Source organism: Leopardus geoffroyi, chromosome A1, assembly GCF_018350155.1.
Source record: "Leopardus geoffroyi isolate Oge1 chromosome A1, O.geoffroyi_Oge1_pat1.0, whole genome shotgun sequence".
Lineage (NCBI taxonomy): Eukaryota > Metazoa > Chordata > Mammalia > Carnivora > Felidae > Leopardus > Leopardus geoffroyi.
Window position 1 is genome coordinate 141,287,612 of NC_059326.1, and position 23,437 is coordinate 141,311,048.

The following is a 23,437-nucleotide window of genomic DNA, read 5'->3' on the forward strand; positions in this document are numbered from 1 at the left end:
TACAGACTGTGTATATATGTCTTTGTGAAACTGCTGACTTTTCATAATGTCATACTTGAGGAATCAAATTGTTTGCTTGAGGATTTAAACAATGCCCCGTCTTGAGTACAAATACAGGAGGTAGGTTGCGTGGTGGGTTGGGAGGGAGGACAACTCTCACTAAACATTTGGACTGCTCACACCCTGCAGCAGTCAGAAAGGGAAGAAGCTATGTGTAGCAAGCGCCAGGGCTTTTGCCATGAGCCACAGGTGGATGTGAATCTTGGCTCTACCAGCCAGGTCACTAAGCTATGTGACCTTGCTTATATTGCTTGACTTCTCTACCCAGTGCCCTGTCTGTAGAGATGATAATTTCCCTCTCTCATGGGGAATTAGGGGTTAAATTAAATTGCACTGAGTGCCTAGAAGACTGTTTGGCTGTAGAGGTCTCAGTAAATGACAACTATTGTTGGCTGGGAAGAAAAGATGACAGGAGGCTCCTCTTTCTTGTCCCCTGTGTCTTGAGCCATGTGTTCGTCTGGACTCTTTAGCCCTGAGCGAGCTCCAGGAAGAGAAGGCCCAGTGCCTATGGCATTCACCTGACTCTAAAAATGGCAGCAGCTTTGTAGCCATCCTCCCCACAGCCCTCAGGGTCTATTGGCCGCTTCAGAGGAACATGGGTGGAGGGATTGGTACCCTTTTAAATCAACAGTGGTTATTGTTAAATCTCCACCTGCATACACATCTTCCCGATAGGCCTAAATGAGCAAGCCTTCTCCCTATAAAAAAGTAGCTTGTTAACACCTGGAAGCTTGTGCATTGGGAAAATTACTTGGGAAAAGTGCATAATGCAGAAAAAAAAAATGTAAGCAAACCAAACATGTAGATGAAAGTGAAAAACCAAACAAGGAAATGTACTGTTTGATTTATGAGCAAATGGAAAAGAAAATAATGTTTTATTGTTGCTTAGGAAAGGAAATACAAATCTAGGGAAAGGAAAAAAAACAAAAGGAAGATATTTAGCTTGGGAAAATTGGATGAAAACAAATTTAGGAGTAGAGAGAGAAAAAAGAATTTACTAAAATAAACATAAGCCACAACTATCTGTATAGAATACAAACAAGTGGAAAATTCCAGTAATCATTCTAGGGGCGTGTACTTTGTGCTCCATTTTGAATAAAGGCAATGACAAAGGATCTAATAATGGTGTTTATTCCCAAAGCAATTTCCAGAATGTTCCTTGAGATTAGTATAGTTTTGGAACAATTAGTTTAATTTACCTTAATTTTTACTCTCTGGTGTACTGGAAATTAATGATCATACTAAGGATGTCTCGACTTTTAAAAACATAATTTGTCAAATTGTAAAGTATTTCAAATATTCATTAAAGTACATGAGTATAGCTGTACCCCTTTTATTGAATATTAACATTATACTTTCTCTGTTTGAGTTTGTTCTCCAGAAATTAAAGATTACCCTTACTTATCTTTCTGTATTGCTCCCCTCCAATCCTCACCTCCCTAAAAGTAACCACTCTTTGGAAATTGATTATGCTAGGTGTTTGTATATTTATTCTACATATGTGTGTGTCCATTCATAATAATTACTTTGCTTTTGAATATTTTAAAGCTTTATTTCAAAGGGGTCAGGCTATAGGTATCATTCTGAAATTTTTCTTCATTCATCATCATTTGATGTCGTGTGTAAGAATCAGTTGTCCAATCTGAGGTCACAAAGATTGATTGTTTTGGTTTTTTCTAGGAGTTTTACCTCTTAAATTTAGCTCTATGGTTCATTCTGAGTTAATTTTTGTATATGATTTGAGGTAGGGCTTCATTCTTTTACATGTGGATATTGAGTTGTCACAGCACCACTTGTTAAAAAGAATATTCTTTCCCCCATTGAATTGTCTTGGCACCTTTGTCAAAAATGAACTGACCATAACTGTGAAGGTTTATTTTCTGTATTCTCAATTCTGTTCTATTGGTATGTATGTTTGTCCTGTGCCAGTACCACACTGTCTTGATTACTGTGCTGTGTGGTGTGAGTCCCCTAAATGATTGCAAATCATACAACAGATTATAAATCTGGTTTTGGATATTGCAACATTAACAATTTTGTCTCCCAGTTCATTAATACGATGTTTTTATTTATTTAGATTTTCTTTAACCTCTTTTAACAGTGTTGTATAGTGTATGTCTTTGGTATTTTAAATTTATTGTGTGATACTATGGTAAATGGAATTATTTCCTTAATATCATTTTTGCATTATTCATTGCTAGTATATAGAAATAAAATGTATTTTTGTTTATCTTGTATTTTACAACCTTGCTGAGCTCCTTCATTAGCTCTTGGAGTTTTTTATGGGTTCTTGAGGATTGTCTATATACAGGGTCATGCCGTTACTTCTTCCTTTCCAATCGGAATGCCTTTTGTTTCATTTTATTTGCCTCTTTGTCTTGTTAGAAACTCCAAAATAATGGTGTGTTTAATTTTGTAAGAGACTTCGATATTTCTTCTCAAAGTGGGTTGTACTGTTTTATATTCCTACACACAATATGAGAGTTCTGGTTATTCCAAATCCGTGGTAATGACTCGTGTTTCAGTCTTCTAATTTTAGCTAATTATCTTATGGTGAATTAAATTTCTATTCCTCCATGACTAGTAATGTTGAAAATTTTATTGGCTTATTGGCAATTCTTTTATATTTTGTGAATGTTTGGTTAAGTCTTATTTTTAATTGGATTGACTTTTTATTAATGTCCATTTATTTTTGAGAGAGATAGAGCGCCCAAGTAGGGAAGGAGCAGAGAGAGAGGGAGACAGAGGATCTGAAGCAGCCTCTACACTGACAGCAGAGAGCCCAATGCAGGGCTCGAACCCATGAATCCTGAGATCATGACCTGAGCTAAAGTCAAACACTTAACTGACTGAGCCATCCAGTCACCCCAATTAGATTGACTTCTAAAACATTATTGAATTGTAGTTCATTATATATTCTTATTACAAGTCCTTTGTCAGATTTTGAGAATATTGGAGGAGGAGTTAAGACAGCAGAGTAGTAGGAGGACCCTATGCTTGCCTTATCCCTCAAACACAGCTAGATAAATATTAAATCATTCTGAATACCCATGAAATGGATCTGAGGACTGAGAGAACAAACTGTACAACTAGAAGGAGAAAAGAGGCCACACTGTGGAATGGAGAGGATATGTGATTTGGGGGAGAAAAGAATCACCAGTGCTGCAGAGGGGAGGGATCCCTGATGAGGGAGGGAGGGAGAGGGAGAGAGTAAGAGAGAGAAGGAGGGAGAGAGAGGGACAGAAAGAACAGAGGGCATGGCATTGCACAAGAAAAGTACTTCCCTAAAACCGTTGGCAGGCAAAACGAAAGGGGCTGATTATTGTAAGTTTTTACAAGCCACGGAGCTCAAAGACTAAAGTTTTAGAAGTCTGTGCCGTTGCTGGGTGGAGCCTGGTGGGCATAGTGGTGCTTCTGTGGATAAGGAGGGCAGAGGGCCCAGAAGTGAACAGAATGGGCTCAGGATCCCTTGAGTCGCACTGGGAGAGACAGTTCCCCTTCCTGGAGTGCATTTGGGAGAGGTGGCACTGCCTCTCCAGGGACCACAGAGCTAGTGGGTGCCGTTGAACTGCCCCATTTATTAGCATACAATCAGAGACACCTGCTGAGGGCAGCTAATTGGATGCCAGCTTTTTGCTTCACTTTACCATACACTCCAAGCCCCTTTGCATTCATGTGATTGCCCTTCTGGGGCAAATGGGCACGAGCCACAGTGCAGCAAGACCCTCCCTCAGAGGATCAACACAGGTCTGTGCTGTGCCCTGTCCCTAAGATTTGGAGATATGAAACACATCTGGCATGCCTGATGTAAAACACAGGAGCACTGCACTGCTGGGTGCGCAGATGGCTTGGACATAGGTTGAAGGCAGGGGTCTGATGGATGTCTGCAGCAAATTAGAGGAGATTGTTCACTCTTCTGTGAGGGCTTCCTGAAGAGTAGCGGGCATGAACTCTCCTCTCTGGGAGGAGAGAGCCAGCTGATGCCATTTTTACCCCTGCCCATTAGTATGGATGGACTTCAGTGAGTAGCATGGAGGCTTGAACTATTTACACCAAGCCTCATTCCCTGCTCTCCACAGGTGCTTGTGAACTAGGGCCTGAGAGTCAGAGCAGCAGCAGGCCCCAACCCCAGAAGATCTTTACAAACCCCTGCGTGCACCAAATCTGATCATAGAGTGCTAAAAGCTTCAGCTCTGGGGGAAATAGGATCTACCGTTTTGTAATAAGCAGACCAAAGCACACTTCATTAAAACTTGCCACACAATGGACAAGGTCCAGACAATTCTCATGCAGGCAAAGAGAAACTGTGCAGAGGACTGACCAGAGGGAAAGTGCAGCCAAAACACAATAGTGGAGTGCACACAGTATCCACGAGAAACACTTGCTGAAGCGGACAGTATAGGACTTCTTCTTAATATAGACATTACTCTCAGGAGCAGGACACATAATAGGTTTTCCTAACACACAGAAGACAGAGACCCAGATACAATACCAAGGTGGAGGAATTCACCCCAAAATAAAGAACAGAAGAGGTCATAGCCAGGGATCGAATCAAAACACATATAAGTAATATGCCTGAGCCAGAATTTAAACCAACAGTCATAAAGATACTAACTAGGCTTGAGAAAAGCAATAGAAGACCCCAGTATAATTAACGTACAAAACTGACTGAATGTAATGACTACAAGGATGGAAGAAACAGAGGAATGAATAAATGATATAGAAGATAAAATTATGGAAAATAATGAAGCTGAAAAGAAGAGGGAGAGAAGAATACTGGATCACGAATGTAGACTTAGAGAACTCAATAACCCCATAAAGTGTAATACCATTTGTTAGAAGAAGAAGGGTGGGAGAAGGGGGCAGAAAGTTTATTTGAGCAAATTATAGCTGAAGGCTAACCTCATCTGGGGAAGGAAACGGGCATCCAAATCCAGGAGGTTCAGAGAACTCCCATCAAAATCAACAAAAGAAGGCCAACACCAAGACTTATCGTAGTAAAATTTGAAAAATACAGAGAGGAAAAGAAAGCAGCAAGGGAAAACAAATCCCCAACCTAAAAGGAAAGACTAATAAGATTTGCAGCAGATCTCTCCAGAGAAATTTGGCAGACCAAAAGAGAGTGGAATGATATATTCAAGTTGCTGAATGGGAAAAAATATGCATTCAAGAACATTTTATCCAGCAAGGCTGTCTGTCATTCAGAATAGAAGAAGAAATAAAGAGTTTCCCAGACAAACAAAAACTAAAAGAGTTCTTGACCACTAAACCAGCCTTGCAAGAAATATTAAAGGGGACTCTTTGGGAAAGAAAAACCAAAAGCAACAAAGACTAGAAAGGAACAGAAAATCTCCAGAAACAATGACTTTACTGGTAATACAATGGCACTACATTCTTATCTATCAATAATAGATACTGCTGTGTAAGTGGACTGTTCCAATCAAAAGACATAGGGTATCAGAATGGATAAGAAAACAAAATCTATCTATATGCTGCCCACAGCAGACTCATTTGAGACCTAAAGACACCTGCAGATTGAAAATGAGGGGATGAAGAACCATTTATCATACTAAAGAACATCAAAAGAAAGCCAGAGTCGCCATACTTAAGCTAGATTTTAAACCAAAGACTATAACAAGAGATGAAAAAGGGCACTATATCATAATAAAGGGGGTCTATTCAACAGATCTATTATAAATATTTATGCCCCCAACTTGAAAGCACCCAAATACATAAATCAGTTAATAACAAACATAAACTCATTGATAACATTACAATAATAGTAACGGACTTTAATACCCCACTTAGAGCAATGAACAGATCATCTAAGTATAAAATCAACCAGGATACAATGGCTTTGAATGACACACTGGACCAGATAGACAACCAATATATTCAGCATATTCCATCCTAAAGCAGCAGGATACACATCTCCAGAACAGATCACGTACTGGGTCATAAATCAGTCCTTAACAAGTACAAAAAGATTTGAGATCGTACCTTGCATGTTTTCAGACCACAGCACTATGAAACTTGAAGTCAACCACAGGAAAAAAAAAAAAAAAAAAAGGAAAGACTGCAAATACATGGAGGTTAAAGGACATCCTACTGAAGAATGAATGGGTTAATGAGGAAATTAAAGACAAAATTAAAAAGTACATGAAAGTGAATGAAAATGAAAACACGATAGTCCAAAATCTTTGGGATGCAGCAAAAGTAGTCCTAAGAGGGAAGTATATAGCAATACAAGCCTACCTCAAGAAGCAGGAGAACTCTCAAATACACAATCGAATCTTACACCTAAAGGAGCTAGAAAAGGAAAAGTAAATGAAGCCTAAAGCCAGCAGAAGAAGGAAAATAATAAAGATTACAGTGGACATAAATGATATAGAAACAAAAGGCAGGAGAACAGATGAATGAAACTAGGAGCTGGTTCTTTGAAAGAATTAATAATAATGATAAACCTCTAGCCAGACTTATCAAAAAGAAAAGGAAAGGACCCAAATATATAAAACCACGAATGAAATAGATCACAGCCAACACCACAGAAATACAAATAATTATAAGAGAATATTATGAAAACTTATATGCCAACAAATTGGGCCATCTGGACGAAATGGATAAATTCCTAGAAACATATAAACTACCAAAACTGGAACAGGAAGAAATAGAAAATTTGAACAGACCCATAACCATCAAAGAAATTGAATCAGTAATCAAAAATCTCCCAACAAACAAAAGTCCAGGGCCAGATGGCTTCCCAGGGGAGTTCTACCAGACATTTAGAGACTAGTTAATACCTATTCTCAAACTGTTCCAAAAAATAGAAATGGAAGGAAAACTTCCAAATTCATTCTACAAGGCCAGCAGTACCTTGATTCCAAAACCAAACACACCACTAAAAAGGAGAATAACAGACCAATATCCCTGATGAACTTAGTTGCAGAAATTCTCAACAAAATACCAGCATATCGAATCCATCAGTACATTAAAAGAATTATTCAGCATGATCAAGTGGGATTTATTCCTGGGCTGCAAGGATGGTTCAATATCTGCAAATCAATCAATGTGATACATCACCTTAATAAAAGGAAGGATAAGAACCATATAATCCTGCCAATAGATGCAAAAAAGCATTTGACAAAATACAGCATCCACTCTTGATAAAAATTCTCAACAGAGTAGGGATAGAGGGAATATACCTCAACATCATGAAAGCTGGATAAGAAAGACCCACAGCTAATATCGTCCTTAATGGGGAAAAACTGAGAGCTTTCACTCTAAGGTCAGGAACAAGACCAGGATGTCCAGTCTCACCATTGTTGTTTACCATAGTACTAGAAGTCCTAGCCTCAGCAATCAGGCAACAAAAAGAAGTAAAATGCACCCAGGTTTCCAGGGGAAAAGTCAAACTTACACTGTTCACAGATGATAACGATACTCTGTGTAGAAAACCCAAAGTTTCCATCAAAAAATTGCTAGAACTGATAAATTCAGCAAATTCACTGGATACAAAATGTACAGAAATCTGTTACATTTCTATATATCAATAATGAAGCAGGAGGAAAAGAAATCAAAGAATCTGTCCAATTTACAATTGCACCGAAAACCATAAGTGACCTAGGAATAAACCTAACAAAAGAGATAAAAGATCTGTACTCCAGAAACTGTGGAACACTTACAAGAAAAATTGAAGAGGAAACAAAGAAATGGAAAAATATTCCATGCTCATGCATTGGAAGGACAAATGTGGTTAAAATATTGATACTACCCAAATCAATCTACACTTGAAATGCAGTCCCTATCAAAATACAGCCAATATTTTTCACAGAGCTAGAACAAACATTTCTAAAATTTGTATGGAACCACAAAAGATCGTGAATAGCCAAAGCAACCTTGAAAGAGAAGAGCAAAGCTGGAGGCATCAGAATTCCAGACTTCAAGCTCTGTTTCAAAGATATAGTCATCAAGACAGTATGGTACTGGCATAAAAACAGACACATAGATCCATGAAACAGAACAGAGAACCCAGAAGTGGATGCACAACCATATGGTCAGCTAATCTTTGACAAAGCAGGAAAGAATATCCAATGGAAAAAAAAGTCTCTTCAACAAATGGTACTGGGAAAACTGGATGACAACATGCAGAAGAATGAAACTGGACCACTTTCTTATACCATACACAAAAATAAATTCAAAATGGATGAAAGACCTAAATGTGAGACAGAAAACCATAATAATCCTAGAGAAGAACACAGGGAATAACCTCTTTGACTTTTGCCATAGCAACTTCTTGCTAGACGTGTGTCTGGAGGTAAGGTAAACAAAAGCAAACCTGAAATATTGAGACTTTATCAAGGTAAAAAGCTTCGGCACAGCGAAGAAGATAATTGACAAAACTAAAAGGCAGCCTATGAATGGGAGAAGATATTTGCAAATGACCTGATGAAAGGTTATGATCCCAAATTTGTACTTATCAAGCTCAACACCCAAAAAACAAATGATGGGGAGTTAAGAAATGGGAAGAAGACACGAATAGACATTTTTCCAAAGACTTCCAGATGACTAACAGACACATGAAAAGATGCTCAGTATCACTCATCATCAGGGAAATACACATCAAAACCACAATGAGAAAAGCACGTCACACCTGTCAGAATGGCTAAAATTACCAACACAGGAAATTAGAGGTGTTGGCGAGGATGTGGAGAAAGTTGGTGGGAATGTAAACTGGTGCAGCCACTGTGGAGAAAAGTATGAGGTTCCTCAAAAACTCAAAATAGAGATACCCTATGACCTAGCAATTGCATGCTTAGGAATTTACCCAGAAGATATAAAAATACTGATTTGAAGGGGCATATACACCCTGATGTTTATAGCAGCATTATCAGTATTAGCCAAATTATGGAAAGAGCCCAAACGTCCATCAACTGATGAATGAGTAAAGAAGTGGTATTTATATACAATGGAATGTTATTCAGCCATCAAAAAGAATGAAATATTGCCATTTGCAACGACGTGGATGGAGCAGGAGTATATTATGCTAAGCAAAATAAATCAATCAGAGAAAGATAAATATCATATGATTTCACTCATGTGGAATTCAATAAACAAAAATGAACATGGGGAAGGGAAGAGGAAAAAAAAGACAGGGAGGCAAACCATAAGACACTCTTAACTATAAAGAACAAACTGAGGGTTGCTGGAGGGGAAGTGGGGGGATGGGCTAAATGGGTGATGGGTGTTAAGAAAGGCACCTGTTGTGACAAGTACTGGGTGTTGTATGTAAGTGAAGAATCACTAAATTCCACTCCTGAAACCAATATTAAACTATATGTTAGCTCTACTGAATTTAAATAAAACCTTTAAAATAAAAACATGGATTTTGTGAATATTTTCTTCCAGGCTGATTTTTCTACTCATCTTCTTAACTTTGGCTTTTGAGCAAAATTTAATTTTGATGTAGCCTAAGTTATCATTTCTTTTATAGTTATTACATTCTGTATTCTAAAAGTCTTTACCTACTCCCAGTTCGAGATGATAACTTCTTAGAGAAATTATCAGAGAGAGACAGAGACAGAGTACAAGCAGGGTAGGGGCAGAGAGAGAGAGAGAGAGAGAGAGAATGAATATCTGCAGCAGGCTTCAGGCTCTGAGCTGTCATCACAGAGCACAGTGCAGGGCTCAAACTCACAAACAGTGAGATCATGACCTGAACCAAAGTCGGATGCCTGACTGACTGAGCTATCCAGATGCCCCTTGAGTAATTTTTTAATATGCATGTTTGGTGGTCAGATTTTTATAAGAGCCTCAAATATACTGTATTTCTGTCATCTCAGACATGATCTAGTCCTTGGTAGTATTAAAATTCCCATAAACAGCTCTATACTCGACTACTGAAAAACAGTGGTCTCTAATTTTGGATTTATTTTTAACTGCTACTGGTAAACTATGAAATAACAAAATGAATACGGTGAACTCATCACTCAGGGCAAGAGCTGGAATGTTTCCAGTGCTACTGTGTTTGCTGCTTGATTCCCATCTCATGAGTTTGGCCCTAGATGCCTGCAGATGCAAGTGGTCAGGAGTCCCTCTCTGAGTGGGGTACACAGTAATCAAGAGATTGTTTTTAAAAAGATAACACCCTCAACTGAGAACTAATGGGTCATTCCCACTTGGTCTGATTGAAACATACTTTCATTGATCCCTTCAGAAACCAGCTCCAGAGCACCTGTATGTTCAAGGCTCTGTCATAGGTGCTACAGTGGAAAACAAGCGTGCTCAGTCAGTCCTATCATTTGTAACACTCCAGCTTAAGGGACAGTCATATCTAGTGAAGTGTTTCTGTGCTTCTGCTACTGATAATGTGACTGTCTTAGAAAAATCATACTATGTCCAGTGCCTTCGTATTCGTTTGTTTCCCCCCCCCTCCCCCGCCTTCCCCCTCCCCCAACTTGGGGAAAAATATCTATTTTTACTTCACTGGCATGCTGCAAATGTTAAAGAGCTGGATCCGCCAGAGTCCTTAGGGCATGGGAGGAACTTGCTTGATGAGAATACTTCAGGATGTGGTTGCTTTTTGGGTGCATTTCTCAGTTCACTGGGGGAAACTTGCTCCCATGTCAGGACATGTAACATGGAGCTCTGCATGCCCTGCATGAGCTGTCAGGAGCAGTGTGAGAAGTGGAATGGTTGGAAGTGTTGGGGAGAAGTGCAGCATGGTATCATAGAGGACGTCTCTCCTGGGGGGAGTGGCCGGGACTGATACTAAAAGTCCTGTTGTCCAGTCTTGGCAAGAAAATTAAAAGTAGGAGAAATATTTTGAGGCAGGAGATTCATATCAGCATTTCAAAATGAAGTGGCCTTTGCTTCATCACTGCCTTGAGGATATTTACTTGTTCAGTATGTAGAATTGGCAGGTTTCTGCTTACGGTGCTGTCCACTGCCTCCCCCGCTTTGCCACTCCCACTGGGCTTTCCAACTGGATTTGGAAATCCTATTCATCACAACTGTGGCCTAAGTGTTTCCTACCAAGGCTGTACTTGGCTTTAAGATTTATTCTTCCATATTGCACGGACACGGATTTTCTGGAACTGTTCAGTATTGGAGCTCATATGGCCTCATGGGGGCTATCCTTACATATTAAGTGAAATGACTGAGTTGTAGAGATGCTTTGACATGGTAACTTGCTGCAGGACTCTCCTGTCCTGTCTGTCCTTCATTTTATTGTGAAGTCATGGCTTCCACCTAGCCCAGTCAGTTCCATGCGATTACAGAGTCGGTAGGAATTTTGGTCCCATATTTCAGGGGGAAAAAAAAATTAACATCATTGCTCAGGCTCTGGAGTCAGGCTGACCTCAGTTCAAATCTTGCTAGTTGTGTGGCTATGGGTGAGTCTCTTAACACTTGTAGCACTTTGTTTCCATGTCTCTAAATTGAAGATAATTCCAACCTCCAAAGAATTGTTGAAGAGTTATTGAATAAGATCCTATATTTAAAGTACTTTCATTATAATGGCTGGCTCTTAAATTTTCATCAAACCATAGCTGTTAATAGCATCACCTTCCTGGAGACGTTTAAGGAATGCTCTCAAACCATTTTGTGCCTGCTGAATTCACCCCTCACCTGATCACATTGGTCAATAGTTTAGTATGTGGCTAATACTAATAAAATCTATACGTGTGGTCTATTCTAGAAGCTCTTTGTTACCCAGTGTTTGCTTAAAGCCAAACCAAGTATTCTGAAAATTGATGCTTAATAGACAGGGGGAATGCATGTAGAGATGTGTAGACTCATCTTTGTTTATACAAATACTAATAAGTGACATTTATATTCTTTAGAGAAAGGTTAGTTTTATCTTCATATTTTTCATAATTAGTCTTTACTGAGAAAATAGTTTCATACTGATTTGACTATCCGAGACAGATTATTGCTTTCCTCAAAGGTATTTGTAAGCATTTGTTGATTAAACTTGTCAAAGGAATAGTTACAAGGATTTCCAGCAAAGCAAGAGAGCATCTACTGGAGCCATGGAAAGTTCACCGAAGCAGGAGTTGGCAGATGTGGATCCAGCTCTGTTGCTGCTTGGCTTTGGGAAGGTACTATCCTCATCTGTGGAATGGGGGGTGATGGACCACCCTCAGAGTCCTTTCCTGCTTACAGGAGTCCTGAGAGTCCTGGGCCCTGTTCTTGTAATTGCTACTGGGACACGCCCTTCTCCCAGTCACCTGCAGTCTGTGTTACCCCTGTGAGGCTGCTCCCACCAGACCCCTCTGCTTGATTCTCTTGGCACTGCCACGGATCAGCCCTTAGTTGGTCATTCTAGCTTGGATGGAGAGATGAATAAAACATTGTGGTTCTAGGAAGGTTTAGGTAGCAGTCTCCTTGCAGAAGGAGGGAGGCCCTGCATGGCAGTTTGGGTTCTTTGTAGTTACATGTGAAAAGCAGTATAGGTTGCCCTACCTTTGCACAGTTTCAGCGTGTACAGGTTTCAGAGTTGAGATAAATCACACCAGATCCCCCACAACATGCTTTGGATTGCAATTACATCAGTGTTCTCATTGAATAATTGCCTTAAATATGAACTGTGTTGCTAGCACTTCAGTCCACACACCACTGTGTAAATAACAGATGCTTGGCGCAATCAGTAACCAATGACGTCACCTTTTTCAAAGTCTTCATGATTGATCTCTTCTACTGTTCGTCCATGCAGGCACAGACAGCAAAGTGTGTAGTTAGTTGTCACCATCTTGTCTCTCCATGACCACACACATGACCTTACACACAAACAGATCATTGAGAGAGGGAATGAGCCAACACAGATGAAAGTGCATCAGAGAAATGAGAAGTGATCCTGCCAGAGGGAAGATTAAATTGAATGTAAATGAGGTTAAAGGAGAGAGCTGATTGGGGTGGGAATGTTCACACTGTCACATTGAGATGTTCTAGACCTGCAGCCAGAGGTCGTTAAACTTGCAGCAATGATCAGAATCCATGGAGAGTGTTTGTGATGAAAGTAATGAAATGTCACAGAGGAAGTGGTACCAGTAAAAAAACAGAAACAAAACTACGTATTAATTAATGAAACTCGGCCTATTTCATGGCACTGAAAGTTGGGCAGATGAAATACTGGAAGCTGATCGAAGTTTAGGACTTTGTAGTTCACCAGGTCGTAGAAAAGATGCTCACTCTGTATTCTATGCCTACACAATTTGGAGAAGGCACATACTGTTCAAGCTACTTGTAAGTTTTTTTAAAAGAAAATAATTTTCAGTGTTTCTAACGTTTTCATTTATGGTTTTACTTTATTTCATTACACAGTTAATACCAACTAAGATTTTTCCTGTTTGGACAGAATTTATGAAGGTCATAGAACAGTCATTTTTGCCATCATTTAGGGCTGCTTTTTGTAGTTGCTGTTAGAGCCTGGCCCTACCATGCGAAGCAAGGATTGCCTCTAATAGTGTTCTGACCCTGGACAGGACTCCAGTCCACCCAGATCTGTCCCAGAAGGAAGGTGTTGTCTCATTGTCCCAAGCTTCAACCTGGATCAGATCTTAATCTACTCTTTTGATGTGTTTACAGCAGTGCAGTGAGGTAGATACAACAAAATTGTTTCCTTCTGCCCATTCCCTTGTGCCAAGATTCTCTTCTTGGATGTCATGTCCTTATCCTCGTGTGGTCACTGCTCAGTAGTGCATTTACTATACTTATCTTCCCCTGACTGTCTCCCCTGCTTGCTTCCTAGGGGCAGAGACTAGACTTTGTCCATCTCTATCAGCTTTTTCTCCCAGTTCATAACACTTTATAATAGATCATCAATACATACTCTTTGAATGTTCTCTATATTATTAAAGCAAATAAAAGGGTCACTTAACTCTTATTCTTTACAAATCAAATTCATTCGTATGCCTTTAATAATTATGTTAAAGTTTATTTTCTGAAATTTTGAGATTTGCCTCAGTGAAGGGTCAGTAAATACTTACAAGTGGCCATGACCAACAAAGTACTGATACATAGAAAATTTTTTTAATTTTTGTCAGTTTTTATTTTGAGAGAGATGGAGACAGTGTGAGTGGGGGAGGGGCAGAGATAGAGGGCGAGAGAGAGAATCCCAAGCAGGCTCCACACTGCCAGCACAGAGCCTGACGGAGGGCTTGATCTCAAGAATCATGAGATCATGACATGAGCTGAAATTAAGAGTTGGACACTTAACCAACTGAGCCACCCAGGCACCCGATACATAGAATGTTAAATAGGGAGAGGGACTATATCACTTTAGGTCTTTTTGGTTTTCTTTGGTTGCAAGTGGGAGCTGCCTTATACAACAAAGTAAATAAAAACGAATAAAAACGTATTCGTGCAATTTTTTTTTCTTTGTAGAATTCAAGGAGGAATTGAAAGCTCTGGCTTAGAAAGTGTGGCAGTGAGCCATCTCTGAGTACTTTGACAGCAAGAGTTGAAGGCTCTTGCTTCCATATCTCTACTATTAATGAGCTACAGGTCTCATTTCCTGGCCTTTGTGTCTCTTTTGTTCAAATCCCAAATTTCTGGAAACAGAATATCATTAGCCCAGCTGCGCTGGGAGATAGGGACAGAAAGTCCAACCCTAGTTACTTGGGCCCGCGACTTTGCTAGAAAAGGTGCAATGTTCCAGAGATAGGCGTACATCAAAAAAAGGTAATTACTATAGTACTTCACTGTAAAATGCATATATATTTTTATTCCTGTAGATTTTTCACTTAGGAGTTGAATTATTGAAAAGTAGTCTTTCTGATTTTTTTTAATAAATGGGAAGAATTTTATTTTTTTAAGTATTAATTCCCATTAACATACAGTGTTATATTAGTTTCAGGTATACATTATAATAACTTAATAGTTCCATACATTACCCTTAAATGGGAAGAATTTTAAACACTACCCAAAGAAATTCTCTCATGAGTGCTTTTACAATATAATTAGTCTTGTTTTAAAATGAAGATGTTATTATTTAGGTAGGGTGAGGCCAACAGATCAGGAAATGACTATGATTAAACAGTTTGTCACTTGGAGGAGGGGGCACCCTATGCCATGACAGACCACACGTTTAGCACCAAAGTTGGTCAGGAGGCAGAGAGACCAAGAGGAAAATGTGGGCAAGAGTCTCACTGTGGCTTCTGTGGGAAGGAATAGGTAAAGGAGGGTAAGCAGGTTTGGCCAGCCTGAATCATCGCAGGGGAATTTGGGGCATAGAGGTTTGTCTCTGGTTGTTTGATTCCTGGCCCTGGAGTGATTAGGGTAGGTGGAATAGTGGTTCCATGCATTAAAGTGTGATAAAAGAAGTGGTAGGAGTCTGGGCTCTGGATTGATTTGCATTTGAAGGGTGCTTTTCTAGGCATGTTTTCTGCTATTTCCAGAAATTGACTAACCCTCTTTGGAGGCACAGGGTTGCAGGGCTTTAGATATCAAAGCGGTAGAACTACAGAAAATAACAAGACATGGTTAATACCGTTGCTCACTTTGAATCAGTTTTGTGAGTTCTCATGTGAAATCCAGTATAAGTTCCTCAAATGGCCTTAATGTGACCCAGCCCTCTGCTGCAAACTAGACTTTGCCTCTCACTCTTCCCTCTGTCAGAGTGGCTTCCTTACAGTTCTTTGAACACATCCAGCACACTTCCCACTCTAGGGACCAGTAGAGCCCCTCCTGCTTGGAGTGCTTTTCCTTCAGACATCAACTTGGCTTCCTTCTCTGTTTCCTTCAGGCATTTGTGCCTATGTTACTTTTTCAGCGAGACCTACCCTAACCACCTTCCTTAATGTTGCTTCCAAGTGCCCAGTTTTGCTCTCCCTTCCCCTCTCCTACTGTTTGTACGTAGCACTTAGCACTTTTAACATTCAGCGTCATTTGCTTATTACTATTCATGTTCTTTACCCCTCTACCTCTATAGTGCAAGGGTCTTGATTATTTTCATCACTGTACTCTAAGCAGTTAAAGACAATGCTGGGAACGTAGTAGGTGCTTGGAAAATTTTTGTTTATTAATGACATTATTTTTCCAAAAGTGGAACAGTCTGTAAGTATTACGAGGTTAATCTTCAGCAGTGCCCAACATGGGAATACAGTGTGTTCTTATTGTATTAGTCAGTTATTGAGGCCAGATGGTATAAAGGAAATCTAAAATGTTGAGATTCTTGTTTAGCAAGTCCTACTTCAGCTAGACAGAGGACTGAGAAGAAATTCTCTCATCTTATAAAACAGATGAACATAAGGGAAGGGAGGCAAAAATAATATAAACACAGAGGGGGGGACAAAACATAAGAGACTCTTAAATACAGAGAACAAACAGAGGGTTACTGGAGGGGTTATGGGAGGGGGGATGGTTTAAATGGGCTAAGGGGCATTAAGGAATCTACTCCTGAAATCGTTGTTGCACTATATGCTAACTAACTTGGATGTAAATTAAAAAATAAATTTAAAAAAGAATTAACTCCAAAAAAAGAAAAAAGAAGAAATTCTCTCATCTTTTCCGACTTTTAAGCCCTGTGTATTGAGTTTTTCGTGTTAATACCATAGCTGTTATTGACTTTACACACAAACCAATTTATTCTACCCGACTTGTACACTGTAGCTCTCTTGTTAATAGTTTCATTTGAAGACTTTCTCTTCATTATCAAATCCACAAGGCTGTGCCCTTCAATTCTCTTAGAAGAGCCACCTGCTACTTCTTCCTAGAAGTAGCTCTGTGGTCAAAAACTTTTAGGAGCACTCTGGACTGAGGAGTGACAGACCTAGCCCAGGGTGAGCTCTTAATAAGTGTGGCTGCATCCTGTGTTACTAGTGTGTGATTTCAAGCCATGTGCTAAGAAGAAAATGTCAAAATCTCATGAATGGACACTTTTCTAAAGAAGACATCCAGATGGCCAGCAGGCACATGAAAAGATGCTCGACGTCACTCCTCATCAGGGAAATAAAATCAGAACCATGCTGAGATAGCACCTCATGCCAGTCAGAGTGGCTAAAATGGACAAATCAGGAGACCTTAGATGCTGGAGAAGATGTGGAGAAACGGGAGCCCTCTTGCACTGTTGTTGGGAGGTGCGGCTGCTCTGGAAGCATTGTGGAGGTTCCTCAAAAAATTAAAAATAGACCTACCCTATGGCCCAGCAATAGCACTGTTAGGAATTTGCCCAAGGGATACAGGAGTGCTGATGCATAGGGGCACTTGTACCCCAATGTTTATAGCAGCCCTTTCAACCATGGCCAAATGATGGAAAGAACCTAAATGTCCATCAACTGACGAATGGATAAAGAAGATGTGGTTTATATATACAATGTAATACTACTTGGCAATGAGAAAGAATGAAATCTGGCCATTTGTAGCAATGTGGATGGAACTGGAGGGTATTATGCTAAGTGAAATAAGTCAGGCAGAGAAAGACAGATACCATATGTTTTCACTCATTTGTGGATCCTGAGAAACTTAACAGAAGACCATGGGGGAGGAGAAGGGGAAAAAAAGTTACAGAGAGGGAAGGAGGCAAACCATAAGAGACTCTTAAAAACTGAGAACAAACTGAGGGTTGATGGGGGGTAGGGGAGAGGGGAAGGTGGGTGATGGGTATTGAGGAGGGCACCTGTTGGGATGAGTACTGGGTGTTGTATGGAAACCAATTTGACAATAAATTTCATTAAAAAAAATAAAATACAGCTTAAAAAAGTAAATAAATAAATACAAGTTCTATTACAAAAGAAGAAAATGTCAAAATCATGTTGAAAATGATTCTGTCTCTTCTGGAAACATGGTATTTGGGAAAACAGGAAATGACTTAAACAGTGTAAAACAAATGACATTTATGATGCATTCAGGTATTTAATGATGTTAAGGAGCTATTGGGGGAGGTTTAGGTATGAGATGGTGTTGTGGTTTTCTTTTCTTTTTTAAGTCTTTAACAGATGCCAATGAATGAAATAATGTGATATGCAGGCCTTGCTGCAAACCAGTGCAAGTGTTGAAAATTGGGGAAGGGTAGAAATGAAGACAGATTGGCCTGGAGTTGGTTATTGCTGAAGCTGGGTGTTGGGTGCATTAGGTTTATTATAGTATTGTGTCTATTTTCTATATATTGCCAATTTTTAATTAATAAAACATTTTAAAAATGTAATGGTAATGGCTGCACAATTCGTCTTTCTGAATGTAAACGAAGCACATTGATATTTCATCATCAAGAATGATATTGGTTATTGGCTTAAAGGCACTTCATGTGACGAAAACCCTTCTGTTGCTGTTTAAACCAGAAGTGGATGCTGAAAACCATTAAATGCCTTATCTGTGTCTTGAGATAATTGCATCTCTTTATGAGAACCTCTTATTTCTAATCATAGTAAATAAAACCCTTCTGCGTTTTGCAGAGAACTCTACAGTTAGTTAACCTTTAACTCACCAAATATTTCTGAGCAGCACTAAAGTGCCATCTTGGCACACGGGTGAGGGAGGGGGTAGCTGGGAACATGGTAGGCAGGTCCTTGCGGTCCTGAAGCTCAATTCCAGTGGGAGGATAGAGCATAATCAAGCAAATAAGTGAACAAGTTCAGGTGGTGAGAAGGCTTTCTTGGGCTTTCTGCCAGAGAATCTGGTGCTGGAGCCCCGGGGCTGGTGAGGGGGACACAGGGTATTGCCACCTTCTTTCCAGTGGGGCTGCACTTCTCAGGCAGAAAGGGGCAAGTTTTCCTCAATTTGGCTCCATTATCTTCACATTTCATGGTCATTCTTTCCAGGCTCTAGCATGGGTTGGGTGTTAAAATTAGTTTTTGAGGTTGCTTTGAGTTATTTCCCTTTCCTGTGTCTTTCTAGGGATCTAATTGCTAGGCTCGGAGGGTGGTCTTCAGGTACTGTGAGGCCAACACCACCTGTACTGGAACCAAATAGGTATAAGTGTGAACCGTAGTCTCACCTGTGTTAATTATCCTGTTAATAATTTCACTGCTTAAATATTTAAAAACAAAGTCAACTGGGGAAATTAAAAATGAGCATCAGCCACCACCAGTGACTGAGCGCCTGCTTCGTGCTCCTGTAAGTTTCACTACTAGCTGGCATGGCATGTCTGACAATGGAGGAACTGTAGGAAAAATGAAGGAAATACCGTGTTCAAAGACACACTGGAACCAGTTGGGGGAGCTGGGATTTGAACTCGGGTAGCTTCTCTCTAGACACTGCATTTTTAACCAATATACCATAGACTTGTTTTTTAATAGAGTCTCTCAAGAATGATGATTTCTTGTAAGATGCTTTTCTGCGTGTGTTTCAGGTTTTGCTGATCTTTGCAAAGGAAGATAGTCAGAGTGATGGATTCTGGTGGGCCTGTGACCGAGCTGGTTATAGATGCAATATTGCCCGGACTCCAGAGTCAGCCCTGGAATGCTTTCTAGATAAACATCATGAAATTATCGTAATAGATCACAGACAGACTCGAAACTTTGATGCAGAAGCAGTGTGCAGGTACCTTCCCTAATGTAACATGCTCACTAAACGTTCACCCAGTAACTAAAAATGAAATTCATTTATAGATGTCTTTCGCTCCATCCCAAGTATTTCTAAAATGTGTGTTGATGTTTCTTTTTTAAAAAAAAATTTTTTTAATGTTTGTTTCTTTTTGAGAGAGACAGAGACAGAATGTAAGTGGGTTAGGGGCAGAGAGAGAGAGAGACACAGAATCCGAAGCAGGCTCCAGGCACCGAGCTATCAGCACAGAGCTTGATGCGGGGCTTGAACTCATGAGCTGTGAGATCATGACCTGAGCTGAAGTCGGACACTCAACCGACTAAGCCGCCCAGGCGCCCCTGTGTGTTGATGTTTCTAAGCAGTGTATACAGATTTCTGTGATGAAAGCTATAGGTCCTCCTATGAATTTATTTCACCTTTTCTGTTTTTCCACGTTTGAGTTCCATTGAATTTAGAGGTGTGATCTGGGTGCCTCAGAAAATGTCAAGGTGTTTTTTTTTCTCCCTCTGAGAATTGCTCATATTTCACGCGTTCACACACAAAAGACATTAAAATTCACACAGTTCTTATTATACAGATATGGTTTGGATTTAAACCAGATATTTTAATCTTAATTATTCTGTCCCCAAATGAACATCAGAAATGTGTGAAATACACATTTTTCCCTGCCTGACACAGATGGGGTAGATCGTACAGTAATCGCGGAGCAAAAGCAGCCACTTTACAGCCGCAGGAAATCTTCCAGGGATCCAAACTCTCCGCTTGTTTACAGAAACGCTTGCACTCTGGGTGGAGAAATGCATGCCTATTCATAAATAAATGCAGTCCTAAGAGTTAGCTGTGGATGAACTGATCCGTTTAGCAGAATTGGAATGCTTTGAAGCTAGATGGCAAGAGGTCACTAATTAAATGCTAGACCGGCACAGACTCCAATTACATATGGAGCTGGAATTTTCTTGAATATTAGTAAGTGAAATGAAACACAGGGAAGTGGGTTCTCAGATCCTTTGGTACTCTGGCAAGAAATGATTGGATTAAGTAAGAGACGTTTCTCATCAAAGGCCTGGCCTTGTTATTTTTTTGACCATTTTCATTTTCCTAAAGAAGAATTTTTCCTACAGAACATATTTTAACATGTCTTATTGGTCTCAGATATCTTGGCATGCTGCATAGAAATGTTTTCTTACTCAATTATTATATATGTGAATAAATACATCATAAAATATTTGGATGATACTCTCAGTATCAGGAATTTTTTTTTTCTTTTTAAATGATTGAACGGATAGCATTGGGTCCTTTATAAATAGATCTACTTTTTCTTGGCCTTGACTTTTCTTACATGATTTTTGTACTAAAAACACCATAATCCTTTGTGCATACATGGAATGATTTAAGACAAACTTCAGGTGTAAAAATAAAAAACTCTTGTAATTCAGGTAAAGACAAAATTTAGCAGATTTTACCATCTTCCTTCAATATAAAGAAATGTAGTTTTGATGTCTAATAAATATACTTCTGTCTCAGCCGCACAGAAAAACAGTGGGGGATCTGTGCAGGTAGAAGCCAGGTTGTGTATCTGGGAGTGTGATTACTGCCTGTTAGTGGTTATGTCACGTGCAGCCAGAATCCTGAATGTGTGGCTGCCAGCACATGTTCCTAAGATGTGTAAGGGACCCATTCCTGACACATGCGCAATAATCTTCATTGTCATCTCTGGTCCAGGATCCCTGGATTTTTGAGCTAGACTGGACCTTAGCTTAACATGCTTCCTTGGACCCGTGGCCCACCTGTTCCAGTCCCCCTTAGTCCTCTCAGTCAGGAAGAGGTTCAGGTGTCTCTGACCGTACCAGTTTTTTTGGGAGGAAGAAGAATGAAGAAATACCGACAAGAAGCAACCCAGAACATGCAAGCCAGTTTCAGAAGAAGCTAAGTGAACATTGGCCCAGCCCTGTTATGTTCGTAACAGGAGTTTGAGCCTCTTGAGGCCCACCCCTTAGAACATAGCCTAGCAGTATAGCCTTAACACCTCACTGGGGTGGAAGAGGCTCAACAAAGGTGAGAAGTGCTTAGTATTTCCCTAGAGAGTAGGGCACATCTCTGACTTGCTGTGCATTTTTGTCATTAGGTGCTGCTAAGAATTCAGTAGGTTCGTAGGTAGACAAAAACTATAGCTTCACCTTACCAGGACTTGTGCTGTGGGATGGCTGAATTCAGTAAGTAGTCTGTGCTAGCACTGGAAGGGATATTGGCTTACTCCTCTGTTCCACAGTGAGGGAAGCCATTGAACTTAAGGAGTTTGTTCAAATACCATTTATCTACCAGGGAAACCTTTACTTCCCAGGAAGACCAGAGCTGGTCATTTTTTTGAGCCTTCCACCCACGTAGAGTGAGGTCTCCAGGAATAGGAAATGGGAAGGTACATTTTTTGAGAAAGGTCAGGAAATTTTAGAGTTGAAGGAAATGAAGCAATACAAGCTGGCTTTTTCTGGGGGAGCGGTAGTACAAACATGTTGAAATGGAGAAGAGCTGAAATGGCAATAGCTAGAAAGATCAACAAATACATGCTGTTTCACAAATGACTCAGGAGCAGCCTTGAGCCTTCTGTTCTTGGAGATGATGGTTCTCTTCCCAGGGCTCTCAAAATAAACAGAGTCCAGACCAGGGAGATGGGTCAAAACAAGCATACTGCTTATTTGTAGTAAGATTCAAGTATGGGACCCTTGATTAAAAGTTCATCCAATTCACCACCCCTGACCAGAAATATCCAGAATCTGAGCTGCAGGAATACACATAGCACATTTTCTAAGAAGATGCACAGACCTCAAAATTCTATATCCTTAACTATTTTAATCCTATTAAATTCCTAGGGAATAAAGTACATACAGGTGGTCCTACTACAACAGGTATCATCACAGTGATAGACGCTATATTGCAGCTTTTCTCAGCCCTAGTTGACAATCCAGTTGTCTCAAGTATTTGAGCCAAACAACAGTGCAACCAACAAAATTAGGTGTTTGTTTGTACCACCCTTAATAGGCTTTAAACTGAGTTTGTATGTCCAGCTGCCAGTGAGTGTATTCATTTTTATAATAAGGTCATCTTTCTGGGCTCCCTGCTATTTTAAAAGAAAAAAAGGTCCAATGCAATGAGCTCCCCAAGTACAAACTGATAACTAGAGACCTCTAGGACTGCCAGTTTTTTTGCAGAGTGGAATTTCAGTCAGAAAACATGGAATTTAAGTGGAATTTGCCAGTTTTTGAAGTGGAAAATTGGCAGGTCTGACCTATTGGATAATTGCCTTGGCGTTAAAAACAAAATCTTTTTTTTTTTTTTTCCAGTAAAACAAAGAGTTTGTCCTAATCTACAAGGGCATCTTTCTTTGTTGTCTTGCATGTGTTTTTAGACTTTGTCTTGATTTGGTTTTGTGCCATTTTCAATGTGAAGTTCCGCATGCGTTCATTGTAACAAAGCTTAGATCACTTGGTTTGACTTGAGCCTTTTCATTGCAGGTCGATCCGAGCCACGAATCCCTCCGAGCACACGGTGATCCTGGCGGTGGTTTCCCAAGCGTAAGCTCACCTCCGTCCCCAGCTGGAAGTAGTACTGTTCATTCTGAAGCATTTGTCTGGTGGAATCCAGTCTTTGAGCCAGCACAGCACTGGGCATGCCCTCGGCCCTACAACACCAACCTTAGATCTCACTCTGTGGGGGTGTTCTTTGTTTTGCAAGTTTCTGGAAATACTGACCTTTTTCTCTGTCATATTTAATTGCTGTTAACACATACCTGTACATCTTAGGAAAAAATGAGCACTCCTCACATGATAGAAATAATGAGAAAATCTGACAAAGAGGTCTGGGGAGAACATTGTTCCCGCTTATCTTTTCTTTGAAGATAAGA

At 39.9% G+C, this 23,437-nt stretch overlaps 1 protein-coding gene across 6 annotated transcripts in view; it reads left to right on the forward strand.

Annotated features, from left to right (window-relative positions):
* The window catches only part of PDE8B (phosphodiesterase 8B), a 267,621-nt gene that overhangs the window by 127,295 nt on the left and 116,889 nt on the right, over positions 1-23,437 (forward strand). For all 6 annotated transcript variants that reach the window (XM_045496298.1, XM_045496303.1, XM_045496283.1 and 3 more), the window contains exons 3-4: positions 19,346-19,536; positions 23,049-23,108. In XM_045496298.1, the coding sequence (XP_045352254.1) occupies positions 19,346-19,536; positions 23,049-23,108 (251 nt within the window). The remainder of the gene's footprint in view (positions 1-19,345; positions 19,537-23,048; positions 23,109-23,437) is intronic.